This window comes from Zonotrichia albicollis, chromosome Z, assembly GCF_047830755.1.
Source record: "Zonotrichia albicollis isolate bZonAlb1 chromosome Z, bZonAlb1.hap1, whole genome shotgun sequence".
Classification (NCBI taxonomy): Eukaryota; Metazoa; Chordata; class Aves; order Passeriformes; family Passerellidae; genus Zonotrichia; species Zonotrichia albicollis.
The window spans coordinates 80,046,216-80,059,230 of NC_133860.1; the positions used below are offsets into that span (position 1 = coordinate 80,046,216).

The 13,015-nt window shown below is 38.6% G+C and overlaps 1 protein-coding gene across 3 annotated transcripts in view; it reads right to left on the minus strand.

Moving 5' to 3' along the window:
• Positions 1 to 13,015, minus strand: part of FBN2 (fibrillin 2) — a 125,298-nt gene that overhangs the window by 68,681 nt on the left and 43,602 nt on the right. For all 3 annotated transcript variants that reach the window (XR_012578114.1, XM_074532817.1, XM_074532816.1), the window contains exons 12-17: positions 11,785 to 11,904; positions 11,099 to 11,224; positions 10,339 to 10,461; positions 9,185 to 9,307; positions 3,642 to 3,794; positions 2,661 to 2,714 (exon numbers count right to left, since the gene is read on the minus strand). Coding sequence is in view for 2 of the 3 variants with exons in the window: in XM_074532817.1 (XP_074388918.1) it covers positions 2,661 to 2,714; positions 3,642 to 3,794; positions 9,185 to 9,307; positions 10,339 to 10,461; positions 11,099 to 11,224; positions 11,785 to 11,904 (699 nt within the window). In the remaining variant the exon portion in view is untranslated. The remainder of the gene's footprint in view (positions 1 to 2,660; positions 2,715 to 3,641; positions 3,795 to 9,184; positions 9,308 to 10,338; positions 10,462 to 11,098; positions 11,225 to 11,784; positions 11,905 to 13,015) is intronic.

The following is a 13,015-nucleotide window of genomic DNA, read 5'->3' on the forward strand; positions in this document are numbered from 1 at the left end:
TCCCTCAGCAGCCTGTGGTACAAGAAGAGGCTGAAGGGACTGGATTTGGTCAGCTGAAAAGAGGGAATATCAGAGGGACCCCTAAGAGGGTTAGCCTGATTTTAACAGATGATTACAAACAAGATGGAGCCACCTCTCTGAGGTGCACAACTGACAACACTTGCAAGATGCAACAGTGGAAATTTAATTAAACACCAGGAAAACAATTCTTCACCTTGAGTGTGGCTAAACAGTGGAGGAAGCTGCCCAAAGAGGCTGTAGGAACTCTGTCCTTGGAGATTTTCCAAATTCCCCCAGGCAAGGCTTTGAGAAATGGTTTAACTTTGAATATACCTTTGCTCTGAGCAGAAGGTTAAGTTGGATCATCTCCAGATATCCTTTCCAACCTAAACTGACATGGAATTACATGTTTGTAACAAAAAGCTTGATGCCTGTGGACCCAGTGCCTCTAGTTTGGGGATCTAGGTAAGAAGTTATAAATTACTAGTTGACACATAAATTTTCCTAATACATAAGTAAAACATAGGTCAAAACTACAGCATACTGAGTCCTGTAAGTACTTGCTGGAAATTTAAATTTTTTCTCAGACAGACAGGACAGGATGATGGATGAGTTATATACCCTGAATTTTCAGTTCCATATAAAATTTCTGCTGTAGTTGGAAAAGTCCAATATATTCATATGAACTGTAAGAAGAGGAACAGACGAATTTTAATACTTCTTGCCTCTGAGGAAAAGAGAGTTTTTCAATATTTTCCTTCTTCTCATATGGTAAGCCCATTACTTTAAATAGCTCCTTTCCCAAACCCTGGAAAGAAAGGGTGCTGGTCTAGTTGTGACTTCAAGAAAGGCTTGTTTTATACTTGTAGGGTAGGGCCCAACTTTTTGTAAAGAACATTTCCTCTTTAATCACAGTGCACTTTAGATACTGATTTAATACATTTAATCACATATGCATTTGGAAAAAAACATGCTACCCCTGGATAAAACTCAATGCTATGAGACGCCCGAAAAACTTTGTAAGAAAATACGATTTGGCATGCCACTTCAAATTTGTATTTTCTTTAGAGCAAAATGGATTCTGTAGCTCACTAGACATGTCTGGATCTTGAGGACAAGCCACACAAGGAGTGTATAAGCAGTGACAGGAGCAGAAGCATGAAAATTGGCTGCAATGCTGCTGTACAAGAGGCACAGAAAACCCTGTGTTTGCTCTGGAAACCTGAACAAAAGAGAACTTCAGCTGAGACATGAATGATCTTTGTCATGCACTTGGTAGACAGTGCAGTGGTTTCAATGTTTTAGTGAGAAATTGCATTTTCCATGTGTCCAAAAGGACACATGAACCTCTCCACCAGGCTGCATGCAAATTCTTATGGTAGGATGCTGCTTGTTTTAAGTATTAATGAATGCTGACATTACTTCTCTGAGATTTAGAGATTCTTCAATGGACCCTATATAATTCACTGAAAAGTAAACTGAGAGAATTCATAAATTCCATGGATTTCACATCACTCATACAATCTTACAGCATGTTAAGCAATGAAGAAAAAAATATGCAGATACTTACAGTACTGAACAAAACCAGAATTTCTTTTATTTAAGTGCTATTTTTAAAATTTATTCAGGCTATTGCTAAATGCAATGATGGGAGCTCTTATTCTGTTTCTGCTGTATAGAATAGGAACTTTAATGCTGACAAGGATGATTATTAACACACCAAACAAATACCTAGCAAAACATTTTATGTTCCTATATCCTCCTATTCCTTCTTCAGCCATTTTACTTGTCTGGCAGCTGCAGCTTGCTTTGCCCCTACTTCAGACCTGGCTCAGCCATTGTTTCTGAAAATCCCTGTCTCTGTGGTACTAGGAAAAGGATGTGGAGCTTTACAGTTCCCAATACTAAATGCAAATGGTCAGTTTCAGGACTCTTTTTCATAAGGATATGTTTTTTTCAGTTAAGCTCCCTTCCAACTTTCAACTCTACGGAGATACAGTCTGTCCATGGAAACGGTCCATGAGTGAACACTGAATCTGGAGTGAAAAACTGCTCTATTACTATCCCAGCTGACTGAAAATCAACTGCAAATGCAAGTGACTCCTGTCAGATGAGAGAGAACTGTTCTATGCCTAATCTGAAAAAAATTCTGATCTCAAAAAAAAAATAAAAATCGTAGGTCAGAACTCTGAAACAGATTACTTTTTTTTCTTGAGAGGGTCAGGCAAAATCCACTGTTCTAGAGAATTAATTCCACCCTTTTCTCTAGACAACATTTAAATATTGTAGTCTGAGAATTAAAATACTAAAATTAACATATTAATCTTGAAGTTAAAACTCCACTCTAGTATGTTATCAAAAAAATAATTCTGAGGACATTTTTTTAAAACTTTGAATCACTGTCACGGGGTGACTTTATGATGCTAAATCAGTTAATCAGTTGTTAAAATTTCAATGTAACAACATTACAATGTTAACAACAAAATGTTGTTAAATAAACAATTTCATCCACTTTTCTTGAAAGAAATTTACCTCCTGAACTTCCTGGGGGAGGGGCTGCTTAAATCTGCCTTCTACAAACAAATACTTCGGAAATTTCCTCCCAAAATTTGCCCTAAACCAGGACAATCGTATATATTAAAAAAAATTAGGCAACATACCTCTTCCATCAACAGTAATACCTATTCCACTGCTACACAGGCCATGGAACTCAGCTGCTCAGTTGAGGTGGAGATGTTGGGGAAAAGAAAATGTTATTTCCAGTATTTCACCTTCTTTCATTCTAAACTAAACCCACATGAATTTTTTTTCCCAAAGTAATTTTTCTACCATGTAACTAATGAAATGCCAATGTTCACATGAAATAACCATTTATAGATAATTTAGTTGAATCTATGTAAAGTAGCGCTTCATACTGAACTTTCATATATATATATAAATAAATAAATAAATAAATATCTATATTTATTTAACTCTGGTCATCTAAGCTTGGTTTTGTATATATATATATATATATATATATATATATATATATATATATAAATAAATAAAATATAAGTTTGGAGTTTGGTTATTTATATATTTATATATATGTTTGTATATATATATATATATATATATACACATACAAAACCATATTTAGATGACCAGAGTTAAAAACTTAGGTGATTTCTTTACAATCTTGACACAATTGTGCTCTCAAGTTACTGCTTTTAATCACACTGTCAGTTTTACTTGTTTTTGTTTTTTTTTAAATAGTTTTCTGCTATACTATTAATACTAAATGGAAATTCTGTCCAAGATGCACCACCTCAGCTCTGTAGTCAAGAGATTTTTTTTTAAATCAATTCCCAGGTTTACTTGAAGAATTGATTCTTATAAAATGAAGTACATATTTCTAGAAATAATATGGGCTGCTCTTTTATTCTGGATTGACTGGAGCAGGAAATTTACAGATTCGTTGAAGAATTCTGCTTATTCTCTTGCAACAATTATTACTTACAGCAAACAATTCAGGAACTCAAATTCACCCTGTTCACTCTTCTTTCGGGCATGAAATAAAAATCAACAATGCGATTTCAACAATTTTGTTTAAAGTCTGTATGTTCACTGCAGCACTCAAGGAAACACAAAACTTCTACCTGAGTTTTTAGCAGGGCAGGGATGGCACGGCTCTCCAAAGCCATAGTCAGGGTTGGCACAGCAGCATTCAGACTTTGTCACAGCCCCAGGGAAGGGACGGACACACAGCCCTTTCCTGATGCCCCCATAGCATGTGCTGCGCACGTGAGTATCTAGAGATAAAGGACAAGGGGAGAAACAATAATTTCCTTAGGCTGAAAATTAAATGTATGCATATTATCCCTTATTTTTGGTCAATAAAAAGGCCACACTGGCTACATCTGTGCTGCCTTAATAATCCTGATGAGACCAAGGCCAATTCTCAGCGTGGTTGCCTCCTGGAGTTTTCCCCAAAGCACTTTCAAACCCCCTAAACTAGGATTTTGTGACCAAGTTCAAAGGCATTCCAAAGGACCCAGCAAAAGCAACCCACACCCCAAAGCAGCTCTGTAAATCCATCAACAAATGTCCCAGTAAGAAACACAGAACAGCCTGGATCAGCATAGAGTGGCTGATTCTTCCCTCTGGGAAGTACCACAGACATCTCTGAGTTCCAGAATGGTTCCTCAGGTAGGATAACCCATCAGCGGCACAGGGCTGGTAATATGGGATAGTGTATTGGGATATATATATATATATATATATATATATATATATATATATATCCCAATATATATCCCATATTACCCAAAATAATATAAATAAATAAATAAATTGAGATATACATATTATATTATAATATGGGATATTATACCAGCTTCTGGAAGGAGGAGCATGGTCTCCAGCTGTATTTACAAAATCATGAATAGAAGTGCAATTTTAGCAGATTGTTCAGACAAGCAAATACGTGACATGACCATCTTAATAGGTTTATACATAAACAGGCACCAGTGCTGGTTTAGTACACCAAAGAGGCCCCAAAATCTAGCTGGGAACAGCAATCTAACAAATTTTACACACACTAGGCAGTGAGGAAAGCAGTGATACTGTCCAGACTATAAGAACCTTCAGGGGGTTTGTGATTAAAAACACACTCTGGAAGTTAAAGTGCCATCCTTGGGGAGAGGCCTGGAAATGGTGGGCTGGATAAACCACCACTTGTCACACAAACAAAACACAGAACACCTGAAAGGTTCTTCAACCCTGAAAACCAGTCCAAAAAAAGACAGCAGAAAAATTATATAGGCCAACCATACACGTGCAAGATTCACCATGTACACACTGCCAGTCTTACAGCTGATTTAATCACACAAATCAATTTGACAGCCTTGGCCAGTAAGACACAAGAAATATCTTACAAGACATACCTCAATACTTACCTTTACAGGAATATTAATCTCCCATACTTATCCAAGAACTATGAGAATGTCTCTGAGACTGCTTTGTGTACATTTCTTTGGTGATTTGTTGTACTTTTCTGGTTTTGGTCCTTCTAAACTTGAATGCTTTTCCTCATATTTGCTTACAGGATAGTATTAGAGATCTTTGAACAAGCATGTAATTGGACAGTCCTTCTAAAAATGTGTAGCTGAGAACTGCAGGATACAGATAATCAGCCTTTACTTTTGACTCCTATAATTCTACAGGAACTGCAGAAATACTCTTTGTTTCAGGTATCCTTATGGGCCAGAACAGAACACAGCTTTAATTCATGCTGCTTGACAGTCCCCCAGTAAAACCACCATGCACTGTGGCCTGGACACGAGCCTGAGTGGACTCAGGAGCTGAAACGAGTTTGAAGGAATCCAGACAGCTCCTTGCTTGAAGTATGACCCCAAAACAACAAAGGAAAGTTGCATGAGAAGCTTTACAGTGAATGTTGAATATCCAGGGCCAATCTAAATAAGAACTGGCAATTCCTTACGTGTTCTGTCGGCCCTTTGAGTGTTGTAAGCTGGCTCCTGTATAACAGTGCTGCCTGCACATAAATGTTTTCTCTTGCCTTTGGTATCGCATGGAACACATAGTTCTGGAGCACAGCTACATATGTCCTAGATTTTAGAGGTTTTTTTCCCTGCCAAGAATCTAGGTGAAGCCAGTACAACTTGCTTGCACTTGACATCAGGAAAAGATTATGATGCTTGAAAAAAGTCGAGGACTTTTGCACAAGAAATCTCTGTTCATTTACTTGGCAAAATAATTAGTGGCATCGCATGCTTTCCCTCCATCTCACACAAGTCCAGTTGCCACCCACAAGTTCTGCCATGAACAAAGGAACTTCAATCACTGCTCTGTCACAGAAGGGGAGGCTTCCCCCTAGTCATGTGCCTGTGAGGGAATGGAGAAGCAAGTCAAGGGAAGGAAATGGCACCAAGGGAAACTGCAGAGGGACAGGAGGCTGGAAAGTGTGGAAGAAATACTCTGGAGGAAGGTTTTCAAAGATGTGGAGTATGGGAAGTAGCTGAAGGAAGCTACAGATGTACTGAGCAACTGCTCTGCACAAGAGAGCAAGTGCTCTCAGGGCACACCAGTGCTTTTAGAGAAGTGACACAGAGAAACTGGGGACAATGTCATGCCCTAGTTACAGGAAAACAGTCTGATCTACACAGTCAGTGATCCACCAAGCCTGTGAGGGATGAAGAACCAAGCTGCCTCTCCCCCAGCAGCTGTGTGACAAGGAGAATGTCCCCCTTGGGCTGTGCTACGAGCAAGAATGAGGACCGGCACCTCTTTGTGGATGGTTCAATTGCTGCAGGCACCTCACAAAGCTCAGTTCTCCATTCCACAACAGTTCTGAGTCTGCACTTAACTGATGAACCTCTGCTTCTCCCCATGTTTAGTTTGCTTAGGCTTTGGCTACTCATTCCAGAGCACCAAGAATTTATTTTTTGCCATGGATCAGAGACTAGCATTGCTGCCGCTGTACCTGTTTATGGGACTCTCCACTCTGTCCCACGGCATGGCACTTCTACACTCTTAAATTTGGCAGTGTAGCACTGCAGCACCTACAAAAATGATGATCACCACATCTGTGGTCAGTATCAGGTGGACAAGTGCCTGACTCACACTCAGGGAAAGTCATTGCACCCACCCAGGAGCCTTAGAAGGACAAATCAGGCTTATGACAAACGCTTAACCCATTTGGCTCTACAAAATTACCAGGGTAAAACAAAGCTTGGTTACTCTGTCCTGGATGGCTCTGGCTCTGGGCAGAGGTAATTAGAAGTGTCTCAGCAGAGAACAAACACCTCAGTGTGAAGCTGGAGCACAGCTCAGCACAAGTTCTGAGGTGATACACGCTCACACACAGAGCCAGCTGAGGCATCCAAGCATGGGGCTGCAGCTGGAAGTACAGCCAAACCTAAAAAGCCTGCAAATATTCAAATATTGGAAGTTTGGCTCCACGTATTTATCTAGCTGTTCCATGACTCTGTAACTGTTCCTTTTCCAAGCATTTGTTCCCCTTTGCTGTACCTTTTTCAAGCTTGTATAACATTCTGTGATTGACTCAACCACACTTATAAATACTAAGTAAAACAGCATTTCCTTTCTGTGTGCACTCCCACCAGGATCAAGATCATTATTTAGAATTAAAATAGAGCTCAGAGAAAGAAGGGGCAGCTGGACTGTGGGCTCTCAGATTTTATGTTCCTTGCTGGTTACCTAGCAGACTTGTGGGAATTTTCTTACAAGATTTCCAGTTTAAGTTATTAATTTTCAAACTACCAATAATCTTCTAGCAGCCAGAATGTCTGAAAAGTACTATTTAGGTCATGCAATATATGGAATAGAATAGCCATAAACAGAATTCCTGTAGTTAATACAGCATGTGGACTATATATAAACACACATACACAATTCTGAACAGTGGACTGGCTTGGAAATTCTGCTCTCAAGTCATGTGTGAGGATATTTTGTTATGCATTATTTGAAATTTGCTATGCTACTTTATGGCTGGAATAATTACATCATCTTCTTTTAATGAATTTTCCAACTAGATCATTATTCTGCTTTAAGATTTTTTAAGGTCCTGTGAAGGGAACAAAATGTTGAAAATGCTTTTTTTCTGTTGAAAATGTAAGCATTTATGCTAAGCCTTAAAGCTGTGTAACACGTAACTTCTATATAAATGGTGTTCACAGATGATGGCCAACCTGTCAAGCCTTTTGCTGCTAGCACTGTGGCAACATTAGGTAAATGAAAGCACAGGAAATTGAGTACTGTATTGATTCTTTGCAGCTGCATCACTGACAGGGGTAAAGATGAGGCCAACTTGGAACACGAAAAAGGTACTGAACAGCCTGTACTCAAATCTGTTTTTGTTGGTGTGCCACTGAGCAGTGAAATTCCAATATTTAAAACAGTACTACAGGCCTCTTCTCATTGTTTTACTTCTCACTGCTTTTCTCCAAACTTTTAATAAACCAGAAGAAAACAACTCAGCTACCACACAGGAGGGAACACAACTTGCTTTTGTTGGTTCAACCTTCAGTATAGCTTTGCTTACTAGAACATTTAATTTACTTAAAACAACAAAATTTGCTTTCCAACTGAGAGACTGAGAATGTGTTGTGGCTTTATTTGAGCCTATGCTTTTAAGACAGCCCTCATTTTTTATCACGCATTTTTAAAGCTGAAGTGGTAACAGAAGGGGCTAGCTTGTGCTGGCACTTGGTAGAAACACTTGTCCTAGATTTTGTTTTGAAGACTTTTGAACTTTAGCACCATCTGAAATGTTATGTGAAATGAGCAACATGAGGATTTAGTAGGTCCCATCCCTTGGGTGTGAGAACGTCCAAAGCATTGTGATGCTGGTTTTTCCTTTACCTGAAAATATGCTGATAAGACAAAGGCAGATACAACATCCATAAGTCCATCAGCAAGAGCAGTCATTATTTGTTAATTTCCAATTAATAAATATTATTCTTGTGGAGTCTCTGTTCAGTAACGTGCCTGATGACAGACACATGCAGGAGATGGGGAAGGAGACATTTTGGGGGATATAGAATTGATGTTCTGAGACACAGAAGGAAAATCCTGCGGATTAAATTAAGGAACTTTGCAAAGTACACACAGTATCATAATTCTCAGAAATCCCTGTCAAATATTTATTCCTCTCCTCCCTCCTCCCCAGCAATCAGCACAGAAGAAGGGATTGAATGCTTCCTGCCTTCTATACTTATTTAATTCATCAGCTTGAAAATTATCTATTTTTTGTTCCACGAGCTTCCTGAAGACACGCTAGAGCTCCTACCAGAGCTTAGTAAACAATCTCTGAAATTCCAACCAGTACCATTTGAGAGGAAAAGAGGCTGATTACATGGCAAAATACTATTTTTCGTCAGGCTAGAAAGGGTATGTCTCAAAACCAAAAGAAGATGCCAGGCAGACCAGGCACATTGAGCTTACATTTATATGAGTAACAGGTAAACAAGAGGTACTGCCTCATTGGAGAGAGAAAATTAATTTCTTGTCTTTTAACAACAGGATTATGGGATTGCATCTTGTTTGTGGTTTGATGTCAACATTATTTAGAAGGAAATAATTTGATGCATTTGATAATTAATTAACCTGATAATTCCACTTGTTTTTCCATGAAGAGAAAAGAATAAAACTGACTTACCTACACACACACGACCATCAACTCCAACAACCAAGCCAGGTGGACAATCACACCGAAATGACCCTTCAGTATTTATGCAATGGCCATTCATGCAAATTCCTGATGTCTGGCATTCATCAATATCTAAGAGGAGGCAAGACACTTCAGCAATCAATCTGTTTTTAAGCAAGATTACAGCTAATAGTTTACGAACATTATCACATTACTTTATGATAATAGATAACAGCATCTTTGTTCTACTTCTAATGAAAATTTAATCTTGGAATAATCAAAATTCCAGCTGCACAAAAAAAATAAAATAACCCCAAAACATGCAGATGAACTTTAGGATTAGAGGTACTTCATATTCTACATCAAGCAAAATCAATGATAAATTTTCCCCTTTGTCCATCCCATATTTTAATTTTGCTTTAAAGTATGGCTAAAGAGCACTAGACACAAAATATCCTTATGAGGGTTAATTTTAATTTCAAAGAACTTTTAAGGGGTCATCAATTTCTAAGCACAACTGCATCTTATTAAGAAAAGGACAACTGTAGAAATGGTTAAAATTCAAATCAGAAGACTTACAATTTAGATTATTTACTAGAAGTGGCTTAAGTCCAAACACACCTCTGTGGGCAGCAACAGGTATTTTCAATTAGTTTGCTGAAACTGGCGCTAAATCAGACTGTATTCTTAAAGTGTTTAATAGAAGTTTTTAGTGATTGCACTTTAAGAAGTTTACAATGCTGTGTGAACTGTAAAATGACTCAAGTGCTATGCACTCTGAATTATTAGAAAAATGATGTGGAAAATATGTGTGTGTGGGTGGAGCTCATCAATGTAAAATCTTTCAAACCTCTTAAATTTACCACACTGCTGCTCACTTTACCATTTCATTTCACAAAAGGCCTGAATATTTTTATGTATTTACAATGCTTCAAGATTTTTCAGAAGCTAATTTATTGATCACTGTGGCTTTCCTAACGCTATTAAATACTTCTTTCAGTAAATTACAGATCTGTTTGCAGGCAGCTAAAGAAATCTACTTTAGTGAGCAGCAAGGTGTTATATGGCTTTGAATCAATCCATGTTACCAGTCTGCCATTCCTGCAGGGATGAACAGACAGGAAAAGCCATTTTCCATCAGTATCCCTCCAAAATTCTCATACCAGTACAGTAACGTCCATCTGGAGCCAGGACAAATCCTGGTTTACAGATGCATTTAAAACTCCCATCCTCATTTATGCACATCCCATTCAGGCACATGTTTGTGGTGGCACACTCATCGTGGTCTACAAAACATTGCAAAGAAAACTGATTTTAGCTTCTCACCCTCCAGAAGACAACACAGTGAAAATAATCAGTCAGGACAGGTGTGGCATATTCCTTCACTTGAAGATTAATTTCTGATCACAACTCTGATAAAGTATCTCAAGAGTTTTCACGTCATATAAAAAGCAGCAATTTTTTTTTCATGTTCTGATCAGTTGCTTTGCATATTTCAGCAGGCTGTGTATGAAAGGACAGGGCGCGTCTTTGTTTCATACATGAGAGGATAAAAAGTTTCCATTGCCCGAGAGAATTGAGCTTGTTGTTCATCTAGCAAGGGTTTTTCTTGACACCGTGCAGCCAAATTTGAACACAGGTGTTTTCTTCAGCAATGCTGATTTATGGATCATTTGCTGTGAAGCTTTATGGAAAAACATTATTCTTAGGACTCTTGAGGAGACGTTCAGCTTCAAAAACAAAAGTTATCTCAAATTTTCTTTGAGATCATATGGTTCTGTACAATAACTATTTGAATCAAAGGCCTGTAAGTTCACAGTATTTCAAAAAAGGTAATCTTTAATGATCCTCAGCTCTAGTATGAAGCACAATTTCTAGAACCACTAAGCTAATGCCTGCCCCATTCTTTAGAAGGGTCCTTACCCACACAGTTTCTTCCGTTTGCAGTCAGCTCAAACCCAGCATTGCAAATGCACTGGAAGCTTCCCTCAGTGTTCACACACCTGCCATTTTTACAAAGAACACCATTCTGAACACACTCATCGATATCTAAGGGGAAGAAAAAACAAACCAAGCCAAACAAATGAAATCCTACACAAACAGAGAACTACAGTTAAGATAAAAATGCATTCAGAGGCAATCAGTGCTTTGAAAAATACTGGCATGTCACTTAAACATTACTTAGAAAAAAGTTCAAAATTAAGTTAAGATTTTAGTCTCCTTGCATTAGGGAAAAATAATATTTTTACAGACATGTACAGTAAATGCTACCTTTTGTGAAGCTTTGCAACTTCTTCATGAATACTTTTAAAATATGATTAATACTTTCATCTGCATGCATACACAAAAAAGCACCTGTCATTCAATTTTTAAATTTTTTTTTTTAGAACTCCTGTCTGGGAAATTCCCCAAATGGATATTCCAGAATAATGGATAAATATTAAAAAACAACAACAAAACAAATGAGGCGGCAGCCCAAGTCTAGAACTGATTTAACATTGGGATGTACTGAAATTGCACTCCTATCCTTCAAATCCCAATTCAAATGGAGTCTGATGCAAGAGGTCAGAACATCTGCAATGCCAGCAGCCACGGAGCAGTTTTCTTACCAATGCAGGCTTGCTTGGTGGGAGTTCTCTGGAAACCTGCGTGGCACTTGCAGTAATAGGAACCAGGTGTGTTGACACAGTCCCCATTGGAGCAGGGGTTTGATGTGCACTCATCAACATCTGCTGGCAGCACAGAGAGCCATTAGTGACTTCACAAAATCTACAATTTTTTTTTTTTCCCCCCAATCTGGAAGCTTCTGAGTGAAAAAGATGGTAACTAGCAGCCAAATGCTAATTACTAAAGCCTGCTCTTGGTGCAAAATCACTGCTTTGCCAGGAACATGGGGCTGTTCCTGGTTCAGCTAGGCAGGCATTTGTAAGAAGTGAAGTGGCACTGCATCATTTGTAAGCAGCTTGAGGGACAACAGAAGAAGAATCTTCTTGAGCATTTTGAGACCTGATGGTTGCCTTTATGGTTGATTTAATACAACCCAGTTCCGTTTAAAAACTCAATGGCCGTTTATGCTCCTTCACAAGGAAAAAGCAATACTAATCAAAACAGGCACTTTAAATGAGAGCAAACCACGGCATCCAAAACCCACCCCTATTATTTTACATGTTTGCTGTAAAAAACTGAGGAGGGGCTGCACACCAGCAGGAGGGATTGTTAATGAGACCACAGTCTGTGCACCACATCTCAAACATTAATGCCCCACTGCACCCTCAACCCCAGTCTTTGCACTGAGTAATGCCAGATTTAACCTAACCCTCTTCTGTAATGTACCTTACTCTCCTTTCCAAAAGTTTTGGGTATTTGGGTGCAACCAAACACATTTTAACCAGCTGAAATGTCAGAAATAACTGTTATTTGACATGGGGCTCACAGTTCTTTTCAAGAACCCTTTCCCAAATTTGATATCCAGCAGTTACCAGTGAGTCAGAGGTGTCTTTGGTCATGACAGCTATTCCCAGATCTAAAATAACAATTGTTCTTCTGTAAACCCTCCAGAACCCTGTAATCCACTGGAGCAGAGTGGGTTATCCCACCGGTAGGGCAGGAATGTTGGATCAGTCCCCATAGCAGCTCCTAAAGGATGACCCAGGCAGATGCTCTCTGTTAGAGCTCAATTTACAGGTGACAAATAGATCCCTTGATGAAATCCCCCATTTCTTTATCAGCAATTTTTGCTACTTTGACTTTTTCCTCCAGCTAGGCCCTTCACTTACTTACAACGCTCTTGTAATTACTCATCTCTTCATTCAGGCAGACTTTTAACAGCAGAAAGCCAGC